Raw genomic sequence first — 25,011 nt, 5'->3', positions numbered from 1 at the left:
CTGGAATGGATTCCTGTATGGCTTGTGAGCATGGGGAGAATACCTGTCCATCCAGAATGATATACCTATCTACTAGAAAAGATACTAGCAAGGTAAGAATCTAATCTCTTTTTTTACCTTTTTTTGCGGAACATTCCAGATTTAATTCAAAGATGAGTAATCTTAGGGGCCTTTTTAACTAAGGTGCAAACATCCGGCAAATGCATTTTGCTATGTATGCAGCCTATTTATCAAGTCAGGAGTGAAAAAGTATTCCATAAAAGTATCTGCTAAGATGTGCAATGCCTACAAAGCGTATTTTGGCATGGCTGTTGGCGATCAAGACAAACCTTGTGCACTTCACTTCGCATGTGAGCACTGCCCAAAATTCTGGAAGGTAAGACAATTTTGTTTCTCACTTGGATGGTAGGATTTTTTTTGCAATAAAATTTCATAGAATGTTTAATTTTAAAAAATATTTAAATTTTAAAATTTTCAATGTAATTTGAAAATATATTATATATGAAATATGTTGTGTTGCGAGAATTTCATACACATTGATTATAGGTAAAATAAATTAATTGTTTTTCATTACACAATTTCATTTTGTTCTACAGGATGGTACAGAGGGGAAAAATATCATGAAGTTTGCTATCCCAGGAATTTGGTGGGGACTCACCGACCACTCAAGCAGCTGCTACTTCAGCATGGTGGACCCTTCCAAACATCATACTGGCAAGCATATGCAGTCACTTATCTGGGCAATTTCTTCATTCATTGCCCTGAGTTCCCCACACCCCTAGAGAGAGAGCAGCTGTCTTCAGAAGAGAGCAGCTGGTCAGAGAAATATTGTAGATCCAGTTTACAATATCAGTGGTGCAGTAGATGAGAGAAACTCATACTTTCCAAACCAAAAAGACCTCAGTGATTTGATCAGAGTTCTTGGTCTCACCAAGCCCAAACCTTTGATGTCTAGGCTCATGTCTAGGTTCAAGCAGTGGAACTTGTTATATGAAAGTGTGCAAGTCAGATTAGAGGAAGTGTCACCAAGCTTTTACCACCTTCTTCACCCATCTCTGCCACAACGTGACTGGTCTGTATAAGGCAATTGGATTCGCCTGGAACCCAAAAGAGTGGCATCTCTTCATTGACAGCTCATACAGGAGTATGAAAGCTATGCTGCTCCATAACTGGAACAAGTTACCCATCTCTTCCTCTGGCTCGCTCAGTACATCTCAAAAAGGATTACAACAGCATCAAGACCTTACTAGGTGCCTTGAAATATGATGAATACAGATGGGAGGTCATCGGAGACTTCAAATTAGTGACATTCCTAATAGGTCTCCAAGGCAGTTTTACGAAGTTTCTCTGCTATCTCTGCCTTTGAGACAGCATGGGCACAAAGGCGCATTACCAAAGGCAGTACTGGCCACGCGTTCTCTGTGGGGAAAAACTTCAAATGGGAACTACTGGTGGACCTCCGGAAAGTGCTGAAGCCACCACTGCACATCAAATTGGGCCTACTGAAACAATTGGTCAGAGCTCTAGATAAGGAGTTAGCAGCCTTCAGGTACCTTCAAGACATCTTCCCTAATCTATCTGAGACAAAGGTCAAAGCTGGTGTTTTTGTTGGACCACAGATAAAGAAGATCCTGGGGTACAAGGAATTTTCCAAGAAGCTAACTAGGCAGGAGCAAGTAGCTTGGAACATCTTTGTCGCAGTGGTTCGGGGCTTCCTGAGCAATCACAAGGCCTAAAACTACATGGAGTTGGTTTAGAATCTGGTGAAGAATTACAGTAAAATGGGCTATAGAATGTCTCTCAAAGTCCATGTCCTTGATGCTCATCTTGAAACATTCAAGGAAAACATGAGAGCATACTCCAAGGAGCAATGTGAGCACTTCTACCAGGATATACTGGACTTAGAACGCTGCTACTAAGGACAATATAATGAGAACATGATGGGAGACTACATCTGGGGGCCGATTTGTGAAAATGGCTTACTAAATAATCACAGATCTCAAAAAAATTACTCTTCCAAATCTTCTGTGGTCATTTTTGTATTACTTCAATATAAAAACATGTTAATTGTGATTCATATATTGCTTTTTATGACTTTATAAGCATGAATAGATGAAAATTTGGTGTTATCACATTTTAAATAGGAAAATTACAAAATTTGACTATCCTTGTCACAAAAGCAAAGTTTTATGGAAATAGACATTTTCTGCACTTTTTAGGCATGAGCAATTAGGACAATACACTTTCTGCCCAGGAACAAAAATCATATTACAAAGTGTTATATGGATAAAAATATGCTTTTATAGCTTTACAGAACTGGTTCATTCCATGTCAAGTGGTTTAGGCCTCCCCACCTGACTATCTCAGAAGTTGATGAAATTTTTAATGGAAGTACAATAGGACATGCAATAAATATGTGCATAGTCTTGGAGCTGGATCTCAACTTCTTCCAAAGTTAGGGGCCTCGTTATTGGGGCCACTTTTTTCATTCTATGGAAGATAGTGCCAAAACGTCAACTTTGGGTTCAGGTTGTGGACAAGATAGGAAGCTGAGAGTCATATTTCTAGTACAACTGTTGGTACTGAATCCAAATATATCAGTTATATCATTGGTGCATGCTTTGGTTTATCACTGGAGGACAACAAAGTTGCTGAAAAAGTTGTGGAATGCAGAGGCATATTTGACACAACATAGCTCCTGAATAGAAAGCATAATAGGGCTCAGATTTTAGGAACTGGAAGAGATTACAGCCAGATGCTGCCCCAGTAGACTTTTTGGCACACTGTGCTTTTCTTTTCTGAGATAAATCTTTATTAAGGTTGATGAAAAAATGTTATGAGAACCTTTAGCTATATTTAATATCATATCACAATTGTATATCCTCCAATCTCTTTTCTTGCATCATCTGAAAGAGCAATTATTCGGCTACAAAACTCACCAAGCCACATTTTTGACCCACTATTCCTAATAGTTTAAAATAAGCCTGAAAGTACACCAAGGTTTCAACTTGCGTTTAATGTTAAAATATGTGGGAGATGTAGATAGGCACTGGAACAATGAGAGAAACTTTGAATTGGAAATTTGTGGCTTACTAATACCTAAATTTTATTAGGATGAAAAATTGTTATCAAAGAACAGTATGGCTTGGATTAGTGCTGCCCAATATGCTGATTTACTTTGGTGAATCAATTCGAATTGATTTGTTTTCTTAAAAAATTGGGCTTGCTGATGCAGTGACCAACCCTCATCCCCGTGTACCTTCGGGCCTCCTAAAGCAGGAGCAGCAGCGCTCTGGCAGCGAAAAGCCGTCCTAAGCGCTACCTCTTACTGGCTGTCAACTGCTGCTGCTCCTGCTTTAAGAGGCCCGATGTCAGAGTTCACTAGGGGTGGGTGGGAAGTGTCGGTCAGGAATTGCTTCATAAGCGCCAGCGCTGTCCCCAATATTTTAGGTACCTCTTGTGACATGGTACCCTTGGCTCTGCGGCTTTAGGGTGCTTCCCGAAGACAGGCATGTTTTCCCCATCTCTCCACCGTCGTCCAGCTTTCTCTTGACCTCCCGATCACTTTAAAAACTAATTATTGCCTGAGAAGATTGCCCGTGCTGTAGCGATTCTGACAGGCTGCTGTTGGCCTCTGCTGCACATTCCCTCTGCCGCAGTCCATCCCAGACCAAACAGGATGCCACATCAGAGGAGGGGGCGGGACCACAGCAGAGGGAATGTGTGGAGGAGGTCGCCAGCAGCATGCTGAAATCATTGCAGCACCGGCGATCCTCTGCAGGCCGTAATTAGTTTTTAAAGTGAGACTGGGAGGCCAGGGGGAAGCCGGATGATGGTGGAGAGAAGGGGAAAACATGCTGGCTTTCGGGGGGGGGGGGCTGGTGTAGCTATTAGAAGTACACAGAAGGAGGGAGGAGGTCCAAAGAGAGGGGCATATGCCAAACTGAGGATGGGGGGAGGTGAAGAAATAATGGGTCTGAAAAGAGGAGAGGGAGAGAGATGGTGGTCAATGGGATGAAGGGAGGGAAAAGAAAGGGAGCAAAGTTGGACCCAAGGGGTGGTGTGGAGGGAGGGAGAGATGCTGGATGAAAGGGTAGTTGAGAAAAGGAGAGATGGTAGATCTGGGGATGGTGGGGTTCATCGCTGCAGCTGCGGGAATGGAGACGAAAAAAAGGAAAGATGCCAGACCTCCGGTTGAAGGAAGGGAAACGGAAGGGGAGGAAAAAGATAGAAGATGGATGGTGAGCACGGAGAAAGAAGAAAACGTCAAATGGGCAGGAGACCCTGGCAAGTGAGTTATTAGAAAACAAACAGAAACTAGAGCCTGGGACCAACATGATTTGAATAATGACCAGACAACAAAAGGTAGAAAAAATAATTTTATTTTCTGTTTTGTGACTGCAATGTTAGTTTTGAAATGTGTATCCTGCCAGAGCTGATGTTAGACAGCAATCATGAGCTAGGACATAACAGAGAGAGGAAAAGTCTTTTTGTTTTATTTTGTTTACACCACAGCGCCAGCATTGGTAGGAGAGGGCAAAGGGGGTGGGTGAAGAGGCTTCAAAATAATCGTGCCAGGATGTTTGAAAAAAACACCCAATTGTGCAGGAAAATCAAATCAAAATAATTTTTTCCCTGAATCGGGCAGCACTAGTTTGGATAAGAGTAACAATTTCAAAAACAAATTGTGCTTCACAATCACTTCAAATACTGCTCATCATGTAGGTAGCCTGAGTCCAATGCCTTGAATTTGTTATTCAAATTGGACAACACAGTTTATGAATAGCTCTATTGCCTTCCTGTTGAGATTGTCATTGGTGCTCCAAGAACTATAAAAATATGTTCCTCCGAACCGTATCTTTTTTTTTTTTTTTTTTTTTTTTTTAAGGGCCATCTTGTGGATGCAAAAAGTTAAAACATCATTGTGTTCTAAGAAGATTTCAGAGAGATTTTCAATCCACTAATTGTCATACAAGCAAGCAACATATTAGTCAGGCTGCAGGTTGACAAGTTGAATAAATGGAGGATTATCAGCTTTAGTGACATTAGCAATGAAAAATGTTTCATCTGATACTCTGCTGACATAAATTTTTTCATCAATTGGCTTAAACTGTTGATTTTCTTGAATTCTAGCTACTATATAGCCATTCTGAAACCTGGATTCCTGAATAGGTCTTAATTTCTCAATTTCTTCCTTTGAGATGAATAAGAATTTTACTCGGTAATATTTTCTTCACAAAAGCTAAACAAATTGTTTAGCATCAAGATCTGATTTTCCAGAGGCGGCTGTAAGCTGTCATGTGCAGCAAGTAATTTTACAGTTTCCCCGATAGCATCACATGGTGATTTTCCATGGCTAGTACTAACAAAATTAGATTCAGCAAAAAATTAGATTCAGCAGAAATTCCAAAGTCTTTGTAAGGGCAGCAAACAAAGATTAATAATTTTCTTTGCAAATTTTGTATTGTGCTGCAGATCCATTGCTAAAATAGTGCGCATTTTTGATTCCAGGAATAAGTTCATAAAGGCAATTAAAGCTTTCAAAAAGGCATGAACTGTAACACTCTAATGCTACAAGCAGTCACTAATTATGCAGAGACTCAAATTCTGACGTCCTGAGCCAGAATTGAAGTAAAACATAAAGGGGAACCCATATGGACGATGAAAGGGAGAACAGAGTTCAAGTGAATGTATTGAACTTGCAATGAATCACCAACTAAGGACTCCTTTTACAAAGGTGCGCTAAGTGTTTTAGTGTGCACTAAATATTAGCGCTTGCTAACCACGCGCTAAATGCTAACACGTGCATGGTAGTCTATGGACACATTAACGGTTAGCGCGCGTACTAAAACGCATAGCGCACCTTAGTAAAACAGGGGGCAAATGTCCATTTTTGTGGACCATTTACAAGAGTATGTGAAATCAGTGGATATTGTAACCTGAGTTAGCATGGCAATCCTGACAACCTTAGCTGCACCATGCAATTTCATACCTCTAGCTCATTTGCATATTATACAATATGATGCCAAAGATGCCCTTTTTTTTACCACAGCATGTTTATGCATATGAATAATGCATGCATTTGAGACCTAACTTCTGGCCAAAGCAAGGTAAATATTAGCTTTATTGGCTAATATTAGCTAAGTAGAGAATGACATGTCCCTTTGAGCTGTCTTAATGAGCTTGGTCCCTACAAACTGATCTCATCTGCACTAGCCTCGAATAGTTATGATTTTATATTGAACATATTAAAGTATAAAAAGAAACAATAGTCTGTACAATTGTCATGTTATAAATCAGAAATAATACAGAGTATTTTTTAGAGTCTCCCCTACCCTCCTCCTCACAAATATCCCCTCCACTATTGAGAAAACTGAACAAGTCAAATTACTACAGAATGCTACATAGAAAAATCAAGCTAACAGAATACTTCAGTCACACATGGCAGGAATAGTGTTGGGGGAGTGCAGCTAGGGCAACTGAGCCCTAAGCCAGCTGGAAGCTAAAGAAGCGCTGCCTGGGCTTTGCAGTCCCTAGTTATGTTTAACACCAGCTCTAGCAGGATACATATTTCAAATCTGATATATTCTAATCACAAAATAGAAAATACAATTTATTTTTTTTCTATCTTTTTTTCTGGTCATTTTATTCATCACATCACATTGGGCTCAGGCTTGGATTTCTGTTTCCTTCTGTCTATTCTTAACTCGCTCGCCAGGGTCTCCTGACCATTTGACGTGTCTTCTTTCCCCATGCTCACCATTCATCTTCCTTCGCTGTGTGTTTTTTCCTCATGTTCAGCATCTCCCTTCTCTGTCTCCTATACTTCCCTTGCTAGTATTTCCCCTGTGCCTATCTCTCTGCCTTCATCAACACCTATTCTGTGCCCCTATACCCCCCTCCGAAGTCTAACATCTCCCTTTTGCGTTCCTCTTCTCCCTCATGTCTAGCTATCTTATCTCTGTGTCCATATACCCTCTTATGTCTGGCATTGCCTCACTGACTGTGTCTATATACTACACCCATGCAGCATTCCCCTTTGTGTCCCTGTCCCCATGTCCACCATCTCCCCTCTTTTTGTATATCTCTTATGTTTAGCTTCTCCCCTCTTACACCCTTACACCAATGTGTCTCTCACCCTATCTTTCCTCCCTCCCTCCCTCCACTTTGTTAAATATTTTACTCCCTTCATCCCCTTGGTTCAGCATCTCTTTTCCTTCCCTTCTCTCTTCCTCCTACCTGCAGGTCCAGCACCTTTTGTCCTTCCCTCAGCACTTCTCCAATGGATTGAACACCTAGCTTACCCTTTCCTCCTGCTCCCCTGCAGTCAAGTACCTCTCTTCCTTCCTCTATCTCCCCCTCCCATGGGTCCAACATCTCTCTCCCTTCCCTCTAGCTTCAGCTCTGCGCTGCATGTCTGGTATCTCTTCCTTCCCTCTAACTCCAGCTCCCAGCTTTAGGTCTGGCACCTATCTCTTCCCAGTACTTCTCTCCAACCCCTCCATGGGTCCAACACTTCTCTTCCCCCCAGCCCTGATCCAGCACTGTCGTTTAGCTCCAGCTCTGGAGCCAGCCAGCAACCCCCCCCCCCCCACACACACACAGCATTTCCTCCCCAGCTCCCCTCTCACCTACTACCCGAATGAGCCAGCCATGCTACCCTTAAGAATCTTCAGAGGCCTGTTCGCAAAACCAGAAGTTATATCAAGGAGGGGCTCGTCTGCAAAAAGAAGGCCTTGGAACAGGCCTCGGAAGATTTTTCAGGGTGGCGCGGCTGGCTCATTCGGGTAGTGGGTGCAGGGGGAGCTGGGGAGGAGATGTTGACCTGTGGGGAGGGAGTGTTGCCGTTATCACTGACCCTGGTGCAATTCTTTTTTTCTTTTTTTGCTGTAGGAATAAGGCTATTTATAGCTCATGTGGGGCGGTAGAAGGCCTTGTTCCTGTTCCCGCCGTAAATGCATTTTTTTTTTCCGTTGCCATGGACTAACCATGGTTTGGCATGGAACCTGTCTCGTGTCATTCTCTAATCCCAAGTTCACTAAGCCTCAGCAAAAGAATAGAATGATAACAGAATTGAAAACTGCAGAAATATCAAATTGATGCAAATTACTTGAGAACCTTTACTCGGATAACTCCTAACTTCAGATGTTAATGACAATAAGAGTGTGTCTGTGCTGTACATAAGTTGAAAACTGTGTTGTATATGATGTAAAACATAAGCAGGAAGAAATTCAGTCAACTGGTGATTAACCACCAATTCAATTCATTTAGACAGCCATGGAATACTTTCAATTGATCTGTAAGTTTCTACCAAAGTCAGTTCTAACCCGGCTGCTTTAGGTTTAGGTGTAAGAATATCGGCTAATTCTGCCAGGTATATCTCATTCTGAAAAGTAGCCTTGAGAAAATATCTGCAGAAATATTTTTTTACACAGAAGCTGGACATCAATGAGCAGACTTAGTAACATAGTAAATGATAGCAAATAAAGACCTCAGTGGTCCATCCAGTCTGTCCAACATTCACACTCATTACACATTCATGTTTAAATTCTCTTCTTTAATATTTCTGGGGAATAGACCATCCGTTACTGTCTTTAGTTTTCCCACTGCTGGATTTGCCATTGAATCCCATTCTAGCTTATCTTAGCCATCCTGTCACTGGAGCTCCTATCAAAGCCCTCCCCAGTTCATCCTAAACTAAATCACCATATACAGGAAGCCCAGTATTGGCCTTTGCTTTATACCATTCATTTTCTAATTGGAGATCCTCTGTGTTTGTCCCATGCTTTTTTGAATTCTGTCACCATTCTCATCTCCACCTCCCTTGGGAGGGCATTCAGGCCTCTGTGAAAAATAATTTCCTAACATTACTCCTAAATCTGCCACCCCACAACCTCAATTCATGCCCTCTAGTTTTACCATTTTCTTTTCTCTGGAAAAGATTTGTCTCTCTATTAATACCTTTCAAATATTTTTAACATCTGTATCATATCTTCTGTCCCGCCTCTCCTTCCAATATCTTCATGTATGTCTTTTGGCACAAGCACCATACCATTTTTGTCGCTTTACTCTGGAACGCTTCAAGTCTTTATACATCCTTAGCCAGATACGGCCTCCAAAACTGAACACTGCATTCCAGGTGGGGCATCAATGCCTCCTTTCTTCTGTTGGTTATGCTTCTTTCTATACAGGCTAGCATCCTTCTGGCTACAGCCACCGCTTTGTCACACTGTTTTGTTGCTTCTGACTGATACGCAGTGCTCCAAAACATTCACGTTCCAATACGAGTTTTGGCTCACTTGTATATTTTTGTGGCCCAGAAAGGAACCTTTTGAACCCCTGAGAGTCCAGACCTTGTAAGGACTTTGTTTTTTTATTACAAAGGTGGACTACATTAAAACAAGCTTTATTGTTTGAAATAAAAGACTTGACTTCAAGTACATCATCTCTACAATATTTCTCTTTGGTTTTCTGTTGCCTCCCGTCTACTGCAATTCTGTTGGATTCTTCTTGTTATAATATGTGTAGATCACTTTGTACCTCAGAAAGGTGAGGTGTCACATCTATGGCCATTTACTTTTCTGTGCAGAAGTCTAGGCATAAGCTAAGAGTCTGCAAGATTCCACTATGTAGTCTCTTGACAAAGCTGTTCATTTCTTCTCTGCATAGCACCAAAACTTTCAACGCAGTTGTTCTCTTTGTAGGCCAGTTGTAGCACAATTGGTTTCACAAAGTCTTGGGTTTTGCTCTATTATACATGTTCACATAAGCCTGTTACTGGCTGTGTATTTGTTGGTCTACTTCTTGCTGTTGTGTTCTATTAATCAGGTATTGATAGCTCCTGCAATTTATTTAGGGCCCTTGATGGAAATTGTGCTGCCATTTTGATGCTCTCTTGATTTACTATGCGATACTAATGGGTCACTGTCCAAGGATTTTTTTTTTTTTTGCTTTCTATTAGAATGTTTATTGAGCACATCCAAATAGTGTTAGCTGAAGTAAATATTGTAGTTAAGCTTTACAGCTGTAGCTTTTTGTTTTGCTTGTCTTTGGCATAGTCATCCCTGTAGAAAGGGTACGGTTGAAGTTTCAAAAAAATTATGCAAATTATCACCCACAGTGAAAGGGATGGAACGACTTGCATGAGGAAAGGCTAAAAAGGTTACAGCTCTTCACTTTGGGGAATGCTTGAGGAATATGATGGAGATTTACAAAATCCTGAGTGGAGTAGAATGGGGAGTTACAAATTGGGTTTGGTTTTGTTTTTTCAATAAGTATAAAGACTAGGGAACATGGTATGAAATAATTTTAAAACAAATAGGAAAAGCCATTTTTCACTTAAGTCATAGTTAATCTCCAGAACTCATTACCAGAGGATGTAGTAGAAAACAGTTGAAATAGCAGGGTTTAGAAAATGGTTTTTGAAAAATTTTTGGCGGTTAAGTCCATAAACTGTAAGGGTAAGGGGAAAGCCACTGGTTCTCTGGAGTAGGTCATGGGATTTTACTGCTACTTGAGATTCTGCCAGGTACTTGTGACCTGGCCTAACCACTGTTGGAAGCAGGATCCTGGGCTAAATGGACCTTTGGTCTGACCCAGCATGGAAAATCATATGTTCTCCATATTGTTAAACTCTGTATTTTTTCATACAAATTGAGAATTAGAGTTCACCTGATGCACAACATTCCATACTGCAAGGAAGATGGTGTAATGAGCACTGGTAATTTTATCAGCTGGAAGAGAGATCATATCCCATCCTGGCATCTTCATTGTTTTGTTGTTTTAACATGGTTGCTTTCTTAATTGTCAAGTATGGATAACCATCGCAGAAACACCTTAACTCTGTACTAAAGCTCATATATCGTAGCTCATGTAGTGTAACACCATTACTAAATCTCATGTATCGTAATATTATAAAAGCTTAGGTAAACTGCTCTGAATTGATTACCCAGTCATTAGTAGCGTCATTGAAGCTTTCAATACATAATAAAATATTATTTATCTCAATTATGACTTTGTGGTTCTATTTTTAATTTTTCTTCCCTGTGGTTTCTTTGGAAGCTTCTTTAATCTTTGAGGTAACTGCTCTTTTGTATGGGATCCATTTTCTTATGTTCTTAAATGCTACCGGACTTGCAGATGGCTTTTCCTTGCTACCTAATGATGTGTATGAAGCTTCAATTATCTCTTATCAAGTGGAAGTTGCCATCTTTTTTCCAAGCTTAAGCCATAAAATCTGCTGCAGCATTTGAAACTGCCTATGGTGACTACAGTACTGTACTTTTATTTCTGTGGGATTTTGTTACTTTGTATTTTATTGTTGTAAATAGTTTGTAGCTTTGCTAAATACATAGTGAAAACAAAAAAGAACACGCTTCTGGGCAAATTCTATAAAGTCTGCCTAAAGTTAGATGCCTACATCAGCATGCCTAACTTTATTGATAATAGGCTTAATTGGCTCTGATAATTGTCACTTGACGCCTCATAATTGACATTGGAATTATTTGACAGGTACCTAATTTGGTAGGCATGATTCTCTAAAACATAAGAACATAAGATTTGCCACTGCTGGCATCGTGCCCAGCAGTCTGTTCACGTGGCAGCCTTTAGGTTAAAGACCAGTGCCCTACTAGAGTCTAGCCTTACCTGCGTATGTTCTGGTTCAGCAGGAACTTATCTAACCTTTTCTTGAATCCCTGTAGGGTGCTTTCCCCTATAACAGCTTCTGGAAGAGCGTTCCAGATTTCTACCACACTCTGGGTGAAGAAGAACTTCCTTACATTTGTATAGAGTCTATCCTCTTTTAACTTAGATGCCTTGTCCAAAGTGCCTACCTAAATGGGAATGGTTAGGAGCATATTGTGGGTGTGTTTTGGATTTAGGTGTTTGTTTTTGACTTAGGCACACACATTTAGGCCAAGAAAACCCTGGCCTAGTGATGCCTAACGCCTCTTAGGCAGCACTAAACGTGATTCTATATAGAGTTGGCCTAACTTTTAAAGAATTGCGCTTATCGCCACACTAGTCTCTGATTTATTTATTTATTTTTTTTTTTATGCGACATATATAGAATTGGGGCTTTTATATCTAATCTATGATATTTCAGCTGTTTTCTCTTAAGGACTACAATTCTGTCCTTTTTTTCCCCTTTTGTTCAGCATAGATGATTGGATGTGTTATCCTAGGACAAGCAGGCAGCATATTGTCACATTTGGAGTGACGTCATCCACAGAGCCAGTATGGACAGTGTTAAAGTGAACAGTCATTTTAAGTTTTAAGAAACTTTGCGACTGCTCGCACTGTGCATGCTCGAGTGCCTTCCCAACCGACATCGGTTTGCAGTTCCTCGGTTCTTTGTTTTTACACAGAGCGAACTGCGTTTTCTCTGGACTTTGTCCAGTCTGTGTTGCCTTCAACTTGTAACGTTTTTTTCTCTTTGAGTGACCTTTGGCCATTTTATTTGCCTGCTTTTCTCTTTCATTTTCTTCTTTTGAAAAAAAGTAACCCCCCCCCCTATAATTTATTTTTCTTCACTTGGGACCTTTTGGCCTTTATGTTCTTTGTCAGTGGTTTTCTTTTTCTTTTCTCATCATTGAGTTTAATTTAGCTGCTGCAGTTTTTCCGTCCATGTCAAACGCTGATAGGTTTTAAAAGTTCTGTCGGTGCCTGCAGCCTGTTTCAGTCACTGACCCACATAGGTGGTGTTTGCAGTGTTTGGGCCATGAGCATCGTGTTGACACCAACATGCACTGTTCCACCTTACAAAAGCGCTCACTAAAGGCTCATCATGTCCAACAAGAAAAACTCATCCGCTTAGCCATGGACATTGGAAAACACGCCGAGTCTGCAGTACCGGCGATACTGGCACCAGCATTGAGGAAGCCATTCTCTTCACAATAAGTGCCGCAGGCCTCTACAGCATCGAGCTCTTCTATGCAGGCCTAACAATGCATCTTTCTCAATCTCTGCAGATTGTGTCTCCTTCAGGGTGTGCATGCTCCTCAAGGTCACCCACCCCTTGATACCGTGTTTTTATAGCAAATTTATCAATAAAGTAACTCCAGAACAGTATACCCATGGCTGATTACTTGACATCTTATCCTCGCGACTCCATTGTTGTGTGTATTAATCTTCAGGACCATTTAGCCAATATTTAATACCTAGGGGAAAAACTCTTTAGAAACATTGAAACATGATGTCAGATAAAGGCCAAATGGCCCATCTAGTCTGCCCATCCACATTAACCATTATCTCTTTTTCTCTCCGAGGGATCCCATGTGCCTATCCCAGACCCTCTTGAATTCAGACACAGTCTCTGTTTCCACCACCTCTTCCGGGAGGCTGTTCCACGCATCTACCGTCTTTTCTGTAAAAAAGTATGTCCTCAGATTACTCCAGAGCCTATCACCTCTTAACTTCATCCTATGCCTTCTCATTGCAGAGTTTCCTTTCAAATGAAAGAGACTCGACTCATGCACATTTATATTACGTCTATGTAAATGACTATCATATCTCCCCTCTCCTGCCTTTCCTCCAAAGTATACAGATCGAGATCTTTAAGTCTGTCCCCATACGCCTTATCATAGTAGCCTTCCTCTGGACCGACTCCATCTTTTTTATATCTTTTTGAAGGTGTAGCATCCAGAATTGTACGCAATATTCTAAATGAGTTCTCACCAGCGTCTTATACAGGGGCATCAATACCTCTCCCTATGTAACCTAGCATCCTTCTAGCTTTCACTGTCACCTTTTCAAACTGCATCCTAGAAACCCTCCAGAACATAATGATATCATCAATAAACCTTTTCCAGAGCAATACCTCTTGCAACAGAGTTGACTGATACACATTTCTCTTCAAACTGTGTCACATCGAGACATGTGATGGAGGGGGCTACTGTGGCCCCCATAGCCCCCTCCTTTGTTTGGAAGTAAATTCGGCTTTCAAATTCAAAATAGTTGTTATATAACTTGTTCAGCTAAAGATACCACAAAATCTTTTCTCATCAGACATATCTGTTGACCGTGCTACTGTCTGCTTGATGACCTCCAGAGCCCCCCTTTGAGGACATTAGTATACAAAGCTGTCAAATCAGTGGTAACAAAAGTTACCTCATCTAAATGTTCACAATCCACCTCTTGTAATAACTGTAAAAAAAAAAATAAAAAATAGGGAGAATCCTGAACATACGACTTAGCTTTGCAAACCAAGATTTTTAAGTAATGAGCCACGTATTGGGAAAGTGGCTCTAATAAAAAGCCCCTACCTCAAACTATGGAGCATCCTTGGGGTCTAGTAGCAGACTTGTGAATTTTGGAGACAAAATATATAATAGGCATTACTAGATACTGTTGAAATAAATGTTTGTACACCATTTGTGTAATAATGCCATCTTACTTGGCCATGGCCAACATATCCTCAGTCTCCTGCTGAAGAGGCTTAGTCTGGTCCTGTTCTTTCTGTTGATAAAATTATGTATTGTTTAACTGAGACATAGCCTCTTAGCCGTAATCTGTATAATTTTGAGCTAATGAGTGTAAAAATATTTCTTTGGTTCCTCGATAAATTTGAACTGTTTCTGAACCTTTGTTGTTCCAACTTAGAAACATCTATTAGTACTGCTTTTTCAAAGGCCATAATTGAAGGATCAGGCAGACCAGGGGAACCCATGTTGATTTGAACTTATCATAAGTGAATGATTTCGCATCAACGAGAGTTTCTTGTTGAAAATATGCTTTTAATCTGAGATATCTGAAAAATCATTGTAAATACACTCTATTGTCATATTGCCTAAAAGAGACCAAAGAAAAACAAAAGAGGCGACCTATGGTGCTCAATCCTTTTATTCACTCAAGACCTGACATGTACGTGTTTCGGCCGTAAGGCCTACCTCAAGGGTCTTATCCTCAATACAGAGCACTGTGTTTCTGATTACTCTCTTATAGACTTGCTTGAAGAAACTCGAAGTTTCGAGTCGCCTGCACCGCGCATGCGCGAGTGTCTTCCCGCCCAGCACAGGGCGCGCCTCAGTTCAGATAGCTAGCAGAGAAGCCAACTAGGGGAGGTGGGTGGCTTGTGAAAATAGCTGCCTGCTGTCCCTGGATAACACCTGTTACGGTAAGTAACTGTGCTTTATCCCAGGACAAGCAGGCAGGTATTTTCACATATGGGTGACCTCCAAGCTAACCAGAATGGGATGGTGGGAGTGTTGGCAATTTAGGGAGAATAAATTTTGTAATATTGTTTGGCCAAATTGTCCATCCCGTCTGGAGAAAGTATCCAGACAATAGTGAGAAGTGAAGGTATGAACCGAGGACCAAGTAGCAGCTCTACAAATTTCCTCAATACGTGTAGATCTGAGGAAAGCTACTGAAGCTGCCATTGCTCTGACTTTATGGGATGTGACTTTACTGTGAAGGGGTAATCCAGCCTGGGCATAGCAGAAAGAGATACAAGCCGCCAGCCAGTTGGAGATGGTACACTTAGAAATAGGATGGCCCAACTTATTTGGATCGAAGGAAACAAAAAGTTGAGCAGTTCTGTGTGGTGTGGTGCGTTCCAAGTAGAAGGCCAAAGCACGTTTACAGTCCAGAGTATGAAGAGCTGATTCTCCAGGATGAGAATGAGGCTTTGGAAAAAACACTGGAAGTACGATGGATGGGTTGAGATGAAATTCCGAGACAACTTTAGGTAGGAATTTAGGATGCGTACGAAGAACCACTTTGTCATGATGGAACACAGTGAATGGTGGATCAGTAACTAAAGCTTGCAGTTCACTGACTCTTCAAGTGGAAGTGAGGGCTATGAGAAACACCACTTTCCAAATGAGATACTTCAGATGAGCCTTATCAATTGGTTCAAATGGAGGCTTCATGAGTTGAGTAAGGAGGCGGTTTGAGAGGAGGGTTAATATTGAAGAGTCCTTACATGAATTTGGAAACCACTGGATGAGCAAAGAGAGGTTTCCCTTCAATAGGCTGATGGAAAGCTGCAATTGCACTGAGATGGACTCGGATAGATGTAGACTTGAGGCCAGAATTGGATAAGTGCAACAGGTAGTCCAAAACAGAAGATAAAGAGGAATGCTGAGGCTCCTTATGATGAGGAAAACACCACGTAGAAAATCTAGTCCATTTTTGGTGATAGCATTGTCTAGTGGTAGGTTTCCTAGAAGCTTCTAAAACATCTCTTACAGATTGAGAAAACTAAAGAGGAGTTACGTTGAAAGGTACCAGTCTGAAATGTAATACAGTTGTATTTACTTGATCTTATCCTATTATAATGAATCTTTTACCCTTCTCTGTTTTTCCTTGTATCCTGGATATGATACTTGATATTGTTATGACTTGTTATTCCCCTTGTATTTTGTAAAATTTTCAATAAAATTTCATGGAAAAAAAAAAAAAGAAAGGTACCAAGTTGTCAAGTGTAGAGACTGCAGGTTGGGATGAAGCAGAGATCCTTGACTCTGTGTAAGCAGAGAAGGAAAAACTGGTAGAAGGTATGGCTCCCTGACGCTGAGTTGAAGAAGGGAGTACCAAGGTTGTCTCGGCCACTGAGGAGCGATTGGAATCATGGTGGCATGATAGTTCTTCAACTTGACCAGAGTCTTGAGAATGAGAGGGAATGGAGGGAATGCATAGAGGAAGAGATTCGTCCATTCCAGAAGAAAAGCATCTGTCTCGGAGCGATGAGGAGACTATATCCTGGAGCAGAATGAGGCAGTTTGAAGTTGTGGGGAGCCGCAAAGAGGACTATCTGAGGGGTTCCCCATTGAGAAAAAATGTGATGAAGAGGCGAGGAATGGAGAGTCCATTCGTGAGGTTGCAGAAGACGACTCAAGTTGTCCGCTAAGCAATTCTTTGCCCCTTGAATGTAGACAGCTTTGAGGAAGGTGTTGTGGCGGATTGCCCAGTCCCAAACCTCCAGAGCGTCTTGATAAAGGGAGGCAGACCCTGTCCCAACTTGTTTGTTGACATAATACATGACGACTTGGTTGTCTGTCTGAACGAGGACTATTGTGTCGTGAAGCAGATGTTGAAAAGCATGGAGAGCTTTCAGGATCGCTCTGAGATCCAACTGATTGATATGACACTGACGATCCGTACTGGTCTAGAAGCCTTGAGTATGGAGACCATCGAGATAAGCGCCCCAAGCGTAGGTCGAAGAGTCTGTCGTGAGGACTTTCTGATGAGGGGGGCGTTTGAAAAAGTAAGCCTCTGGAAAGATTGGAACAGAGCATCCACCAACGGAGAGACTTCTTCAAGGAAGGAGTGACTGAAATGTGTCGAAGGAGGGTCGCAAACTTGCGTCCATTGAGATGCCAGGGTCCACTGAGGAATTCTGAGGTGAAGTCTGGCAAAAGGAGTTACTGTGGAGGCCATGTGACCCAGAAGTACCATCGTGTCTCGCTGAGATGGAATAGCGCGAAGACACTGTATGACAGAGTTGAAGAAGACGTTGTTGTGGAAGGAATGCTCTGAGTTGGACAGTGTCCAGAACAGCTCCAATGAATTGTAGATTCTGAGAAGGCTAAAGTTGAGATTTGGGAAAGTTGATTTTGAATCCCAAACTTTGTAGGAACCAGGTAGTCCGTTGGGTTGCTACAATAACCCCTTGAGATGTGGAATCTTTGATGAGCCAGTTGTCGAGGTAGGGAAATACCTGAAGACCATGATTCCATAGAGCTGCTGCTACCACTACCAGGCACTTGGTGAACACTCTGGGAGATGAGGAAAGGACGAAGGGTAGTACTCTGTATTGATAGTGCAGATTCCCCACCCGAAATCTGAGGTATTGACGGGAGGCCGGATGAATGGGGATACGTGTGTAGGCCTCCTTGAGATCCAGAGAGCATAACCAATCGTTCTGCTCGAGAAGGGGATAAAGGGATGCCAGGGACAACATTCAAAACTTTTCTTTGACTAGAAATTTGTGAGAGCCCTGAGATCCAGAATGGGTCGCAGTTCGCCCGTCTTCTTCAGAACAAGGAAGTAACGGGAGTAAAACCCCCTGTTCTGCTGTTGCAAGGGAACTGGTTCGATGACAGGGAGAAGAAGCAGAGCTTGAGCTTCCTGAAGAAGAAGGGTGGTCTGGGATGGATTGGAAGGATACTCTCTTGGAGGAAGCTTCGGTGGAACCTGAGTGAAATGAAGATAGTATCCTTCCCTGATGTAAGCACCCAGAGGTCGGAAGTAATTTTCGTCCATCGGTTGTAAAAATGATGGAGACGACCTCCTATAGGGGGAAAAAGAGACGGAGTCAGAACGGTGGAGGTTATGCTCTGTTGTAAACAGTCAAAAAGGCTGAGAAGTCTTAGGTGCAGCAGAAGGTTGGGGTTTCTGTTGCTTCTGAGGTTGTTGTTTTTTCAGAGAAGGGCGAGTATAAGGAGCTGGCTTTGGAGCAAAACGCCTTTGATAGATAACAGCAGTGCGTGCAGGCTTGGCAGGAGCTGGCTTTGGTTTAGGTCTGACTATAGAAGCAAATGATTTTTCATGGTCAGATAATTTCTTGGTGGCTGCCTCGATGGATTCACAAAGAGGTCGTTGCCCTGACAAGGAATGTTAGCTAAGCGGTCTTGAAGGTTAGAGTCCATGTCAATGGTACGAAGCCAGGCAAGACGACACATAGCTACAGAGCAAGCAGCCGCTCGGGCAGATAACTCAAAGGCATCATAAAATGATTGGAGGAGATGCAGACATAATTGAGAGAAAGAAGCAATGACTTCTTGAAACTCAAAATGGATTTGGTTATCCAAATAAGCCAAAAACTTTGGTAGAAGAGAAAGAAGAAATTCAAAATAAGTGATGAAATAAAAATTATAATTGAGGACTTTAGAGAACATCATAGCATTCTGGTAGATGCGACGTCCAAATTTGTCCATAGTTTTCCCCTCCCTTCCAGGAGGAACTGTGGAATAGACATTGGAAGGATGGGATCTCTTCAAGGAGGATTCAACAAGCAGGGATTGATGAGATAACTTGGAGTTGTCAAACCCTTTGCGAAGCACAGTTTTATACCTAGAGTCCAATTTTCCTGGAACAGCTGGTATGGAAAAAGGTGTTTCCATGAATCGATCAAAAGTCTGATTCAAAAGCTTATGAAGTGGAAGCTTAAGACACTCTGCCGGAGGTTGAGGAAGATGCATGACTTCTAGATACTCCTTAGAATATTTGGAGCCAGTATCCAATTGAACATCCAAGTCTACAGCCATCTGTCGCAGAAAAGACGAGAAAGATAGCTGATCTGCCAATGCTTTGCCTCGAGAAGGACTCGAGGACGTTGAGGCAGCCTGTGTCGAAGAAGAAGCTTCGGCATGGAAAAAAGCATCAAAGGAACCTGGTGACTTGGACGAGGTAATCGAGACCGGAACATCCTCGAGATCCGGTATCGGAGACCTCGAATGAGGAGTCGGTAGTCTGGTCGAGGTTGGAGTAGATTGAGGCTTCGAGGAAGATGGTCTGTCCTGAGAAGAACAATGCCTGGAAGGATGTCTCGATGAAGGCCTCAAATGGTGGTGAGAACTGTCTGGAACCAGATCTCGAGGATCGAGGAGATTTCACCTCGGAGACGTAAGCAGCCGATGCCGATGTATGAATAGGGCTAGAGGCTGTAGATTGAAGCTCCAGAGGCTTGGTGGAGGAACCTCGATGCACTCTCAAAGACTCTGCTCCTTGTTTAGAGTGTGAGGATTCTCTTCGAGGCACTCGCAAAGAATCTGCTCCTTGCTTTTTGTGCTTGGATGGCAGACCAGACACTTGCAGAGACTCTGCTCCCTGCAAAGAGTGTGGAAGCTCAGACTGGGGCAAAGGAAGCAGCTCGACCTCACGGGAGTCTGCTGAATGCCCAGGCTAGATAAAAGGAAGCAGTTTAGGTCCCATGTTAGTAAGGAACTGAATAAACTGGAAAGAAGCCGGCAAGGATGGATCTGCATCTGAAACCGGACCACCTGCTTTGGCTGGAGGTTCCTTCGAGGTAGTGTGAGTGTGTTTCGACTTAGAAGTCTTGGACACTTTAATCACCACCGGTGGAACCGACTGCTGAGCTATCTGACCTGAGGAAACGGGGGAGGATACAGCAGATGACGTCGAAGCAAGAGCTGCTGCAAACGATGAGGGTCTGATGAGGCTCGAGGTGGAAGCAGTAGGCGCAAACGGAGCCTCGATGGAAGTCGAGGCCGAAGATGCTTTCAAAGTCGAGGGATCAGTAGGAGACTCCATCTCGAAAAGTTTGTCCACCAGAATACAACGACGCTTGAAAGCATGAGGCTGAAGTCTTTGGCAAGGCAGGCACGACCTAGGATGATGTTTCGGCCCAAGGCACTTGAGCCAGCATCCGTGAGGGTCTGTGAGAGAGATTGCACGCTGACACTTGCTGCACCTCTTAAAGCCTGTAGCAGGCTGGGACATAGACGGAAAAATAGCCACCGCAAAGTCGAAGCCCCGGAAAACGAATGGAAGAAGAAATAATTTTTTTTTTTGAACTAAAATAAAACTGTGATTCATGAAGAAAAAAACACAAACCGCGGTTGAGAGAAGGCACAAAGTGAACGAAGTTAAACGCAGAGAGTCAAAGATGGACTTCTCGGCTCCGCTGAGAACTGAGGAGATGCGCCCTGTGCTGGTCGGGAAGGCACTCGCGCATGCGCGGTGCGGGCGACTCGAAACTTCGAGTTTCTTCAAGCAAATCTGCTTGTGAGGCGTCTGCATCCGTGCTCCGTCGATGACGTCATCCATATGTGAGAATACCTGCCTGCTTGTCCTGGGATAATATCTTAATCACCATCCGTTTGTGCTGCAATCTAATCAGCTGTGTTACACTGCAGTCTACAATGCTAGGCCTTAGGTCCCTCTGCAGTGCTTCATGTGATGCATGGAGAGGGGCCAAGGCCCTGATTGGCTCAGATGACTCAGGCCCCTCCCTTAGAAGGGGTCTTAAGCGTCTGAGCCAATCAGGACCTTAGGCTCCTCCCCATTGTATCCAGGTTACAGAGGGAGTCCCTGATTGGCTCAGATGCCTAAGACTCCTCCTAAGGGAGGGGTCTGAGGCATCTGAGCCAATCAGGACCTTGGTCCCTCCCCATGCATCACATGATGCACTGCAGAGGGGCCTAAGGCCTAGCATTGTAGATGGCAGCCTTGGAGCAGGAGGTACAGAACACCTCTCCTGCTCTCAACTTAAAAGGTATGGAGGAGGGGGGTGTTGGAGGGGGCGTCATTTTTTTCAGTTCAGTGGGTTGGGGGATCCAGTGGCAGGAGGGAGTGGGCATTCCTCCTGCCATTTGTTTTGGGTTGGGGGGGGTGCTTTGTTGGGGGTCATTGTGGAGGGCCGGCGGCGGAGGGGGATTTGTTTCATTTTTAAAATTTTTTTGTGGGACAGATATTTTGCGCTCTCTACTAAAAAGGCACAATGATGCCAGGCCGAGGGATTCCCCTCTACAGATAGGGGGCAGGCTCTCTGCATTTCTTCCTGCCTGGGTTCACATTACATCCGACCAGTGGGTCTTGGACATTATTCGGTCAGGTTATATGCAAAATATCTGTGCTCATTGAAAAAAACAAAAAACAGGCACAGGTTATATGCAAAATATCTGTGCTCATTGAAAAAAACAAAAAACAGGCAGACCTGTTGGTAACAAAGTTACCAACAGGTCTAGAGCAATTGTTTTTTACGCTCACTAAAACCCAGTGCAAAATAGCCAAGCGATGTTAGTGCATCAATAGCTTGGATATTTTGTATGGGGTTTTTGCTAATTTGTATGGCCAGATAGGAAAATGGGCGATTGAGGGAAAACACGTGGTGGGCTATTTTGTGCATCGGGTAGGTATCAGCTATCATTGCTAAAGCTGTGAAAACAGTTTAGTGACGATCGCTGACTTTAGTGCATCCACCAGCTAGTGGCCAGGCTTGGGGAGTGCAGGGTTCCAGAAAGAGCTGTGGTGCCTTGAGGAGTATTATGATGTGGTATGGGTGAGATAAGTTGGAAGGATATACAAGTGAAATAACCTCACATAATGGAAAATGAAGTCTTTTATCACATGATCTCAAGTCTGCATAACAGTGTATTGAGGCTTTATAGAGATGAACTGATGTTTATTTTCAAGACTACTGAGGAAAATATCAAATATTATATCTTTATCAGCAGTGTGACTAACTCATGTTTATCATTTTAGGTACCTTATGAAACACTAAATAAGCGTTTTCGAGCTGCACAGAAAAATATTGATCGAGAGACCAGCCACGTAACTATGGTTGTTGCAGAGTTGGAAAAACAACTAAGCAGCTGCCCAGCTGTGGATTCTGTTGTCAGTCTACTTGATGGTGTAGTTGAAAAGCTCAGTGTTCTGAAAAGAAAGGTAAGTGGTGTCAATACATTGCTATTTTGTAGGGGGTTTTTCTGCTTTATGTAGGGGGAAACAAAGCTTTGCCTTTTTCTTATTTATACTTGTTCAGTTAAGCTCTCATATCAAGGAGGAGTATCAAAGTTTTAATCTTGGAAATTTAGAGGCATATTTATTTATTTTTATTTCCAGTGTAATAGGTGAGACATTCTAGACCAGGGGTGGGCAACGAGGGCCACAATCCAGTCAGATGTTCAGGATTTCCCCAGTGAATATGCATGAGATCTATTTGCATGCATTGCCTCCCATTGTATGCAAATAGATCAAATGCATATTCATTGGGGATATCCTGAAAACCCGATTAGATTGTGGCCCTCATTGCCCACCCCTGTTCTAGACAGATGGTAATATCCCCATAGCCGTATGCATCTGCAGAAGGAATCCACTCTGGCTATTTCCTATTGCCTCTGCTGTACTTCACTGGGCTCTTTAGTGCCACCTATAGTTCTTTCCTTCTGAATGCTTGCCTGCAGGACTGTTTGTTCTGCTGTCTCCATTTAATTTTTTTATTCAGTGTAGTTTTCATCTTTTTTTCGGGGGTTCTGGTGCTTGGAGCATTTTTTTTTCCAGCTTTCTGCATTGAGAACACATAGACTTTGGTCTGTAGCTGACAAGCCGATCCCATTGGGTACTTGTTAGCCAGCCTGCATAGTTTTAGGGTCGTCCCTGACATGGTCTCGCCTACTGTTAAGCAGGCTGTTAGGTGCCCTTAGGAGACTCAGTGGTGTCTCGCAGGGTGTCAGTTGCGTCTTCTCGCTTCTGCCCATCCCGGTGCACATCCGTTGGTCCGCAAGGATAAAAGTGCAGTTAGGCATAGGGTCTGACTGGAAGATATGCTTTGTAGAAGAATTTCCAGCATTGAGGCAGTGAATTTCTCATCCAGCTACTATGAGAGAGCCGAGGCTGACTACAGCACAGATCTTTAGACAGGTCACAGTCAGCCTATGAGGTGAATTGGGGAAGGTTGGAAAAGTAGGGTTTTGAATGTTTCTGCACGTTACCCTGTGTACCTCCTCTTGTAAAATCCTACAATTGCTATTTTTTTTGGCGTTTGATGACAGCCATCTTGGAATTTTAACTATATTATGTTCTAAAGCTCCTTGCTTCTCCAGAACTGCAAACTTTGCCTAGAAATGTGTTGGTATGGAGTCCTTGGGCTCTTCTCATGTGGATTCTTGCCTGGATTGCACAAATTTAGCGCTTTTAGAGCATCCTTGCACCACGTACCGCATGGCGCAGCTGAGGGTGGTGGCAGCATCTAGCTTAGCCTCTCCCCTGCTGAAGAAGGCAACTAATCACTCAGCTAGCTCGGTGGGGGGGCTGCCTTTGCTTTCTGAGCTTGGCACAGCTGTTAGTTCCATCTACCTGGCTGCAGACCCCCTCTGCAGCCTAGGAAATGCAATTTTAAGTCATCTAAGGGTGGCTCTATGCTCCAGGACCCCGGACACTTTTTCAGACTTTATGAAATTTTTGTGGACTGAGTTTCAGAATCGGCGTTTTCCTCTCAAAGGTGTTGCTCCTTTGGAGCTATCTTTGACTCAGCCTGCCGCTGTTTTTGTGCTTCCTGAATGGTTTATGGGTCGCCCGGACAAAGCGCTCAAGATTCAAGTCATTGTTCAGTGCTTGCTAGATATTCAAGCTTTAGAGCCGGTGTTGCCCGAGCACTTGGGCTCAGGCAGATACTCTATATACTTTATCATGCCAAAGAAAGGCTATGAAGATTGGAGGCCTATTCTGGATCTTTAGCACGTGAATGCGGTGGTAAATTCAAAATTCTGGAACGGGTCGTTTGAGCTCTCCCTTGTCTGCAGCTGTGGACTGGATTCCAGCGCCTCACAGGTAAAGAGTAAGCAGAAGTATTCATTGAGTAGTTCGGCTTTATCAGAGTCCGATTCTACATATTTACCATCAGGTTTCCTAAGGCGCACTATCCCATCTGTGTTCCTTTTTCTGTCACTAACATACCTAAATTCTTTTTCAGGTATGTTAGTGACAGAAAAAGAAACACAGATTGGATAGTGCGCCTTAGAAAACCTGATGGTAAATATGTAGAATCGGACTCCGTTAAAGCCGAACTACTCAATGAATACTTGTGCTCAGTCTTTACCTGCAAGGCACTGGGATCTGGTCCACAGCTGCAGGCAAGGGAGAGCTCAAACGACCCGTTCCAGAATTTTGAATTTACCACTGGCAGCGTCTACCAAGAACTATCAAGGCTCAAAGTGAACAAAGCCATGCGACCAGATAAACTACATCCCAAAGTACTTAGGGAGTTGAGAGATGTCCTTGTGGAACCATTAGCTACGCTCTTCAATCTTTCCCTGAGTACAGGAAGAGTCCCATTGGACTGGAAAACAGCTAACGTCATTCCGCTGCACAAAAAAGGATGCAGGACGGAGGCTGAAAATTACAGACCGGTAAGTCTCACATCGATAGTGTGTAAACTTATGAAAATGTTGATTAAACACAAATTAAATACGATCCTGAACGATGAGAGACTAAGGGATCCCCACCAACATGGATTTACAAAGGGAAGGTCCTGCCAATCCAATCTAATCAATTTCATTGGGTAACGAAAAAGCTAGATATGGGAGAGTCCCTAGATATCATGTA

The 25,011-nt window shown here is 42.8% G+C and overlaps 1 protein-coding gene across 3 annotated transcripts in view; it reads left to right on the top strand.

Moving 5' to 3' along the window:
• The window catches only part of MAEA (macrophage erythroblast attacher, E3 ubiquitin ligase), a 136,736-nt gene that overhangs the window by 19,983 nt on the left and 91,742 nt on the right, over positions 1 to 25,011 (top strand). For all 3 annotated transcript variants that reach the window (XM_033951529.1, XM_033951512.1, XM_033951523.1), the window contains exon 2: positions 22,171 to 22,353. In XM_033951529.1, the coding sequence (XP_033807420.1) occupies positions 22,246 to 22,353 (108 nt within the window). In that variant the 5' untranslated portion in view covers positions 22,171 to 22,245. The remainder of the gene's footprint in view (positions 1 to 22,170; positions 22,354 to 25,011) is intronic.

Source organism: Geotrypetes seraphini, chromosome 1, assembly GCF_902459505.1.
Source record: "Geotrypetes seraphini chromosome 1, aGeoSer1.1, whole genome shotgun sequence".
Taxonomy (NCBI): Eukaryota; Metazoa; Chordata; class Amphibia; order Gymnophiona; family Dermophiidae; genus Geotrypetes; species Geotrypetes seraphini.
This window is presented reverse-complemented; position numbering and strand designations above follow the sequence as displayed.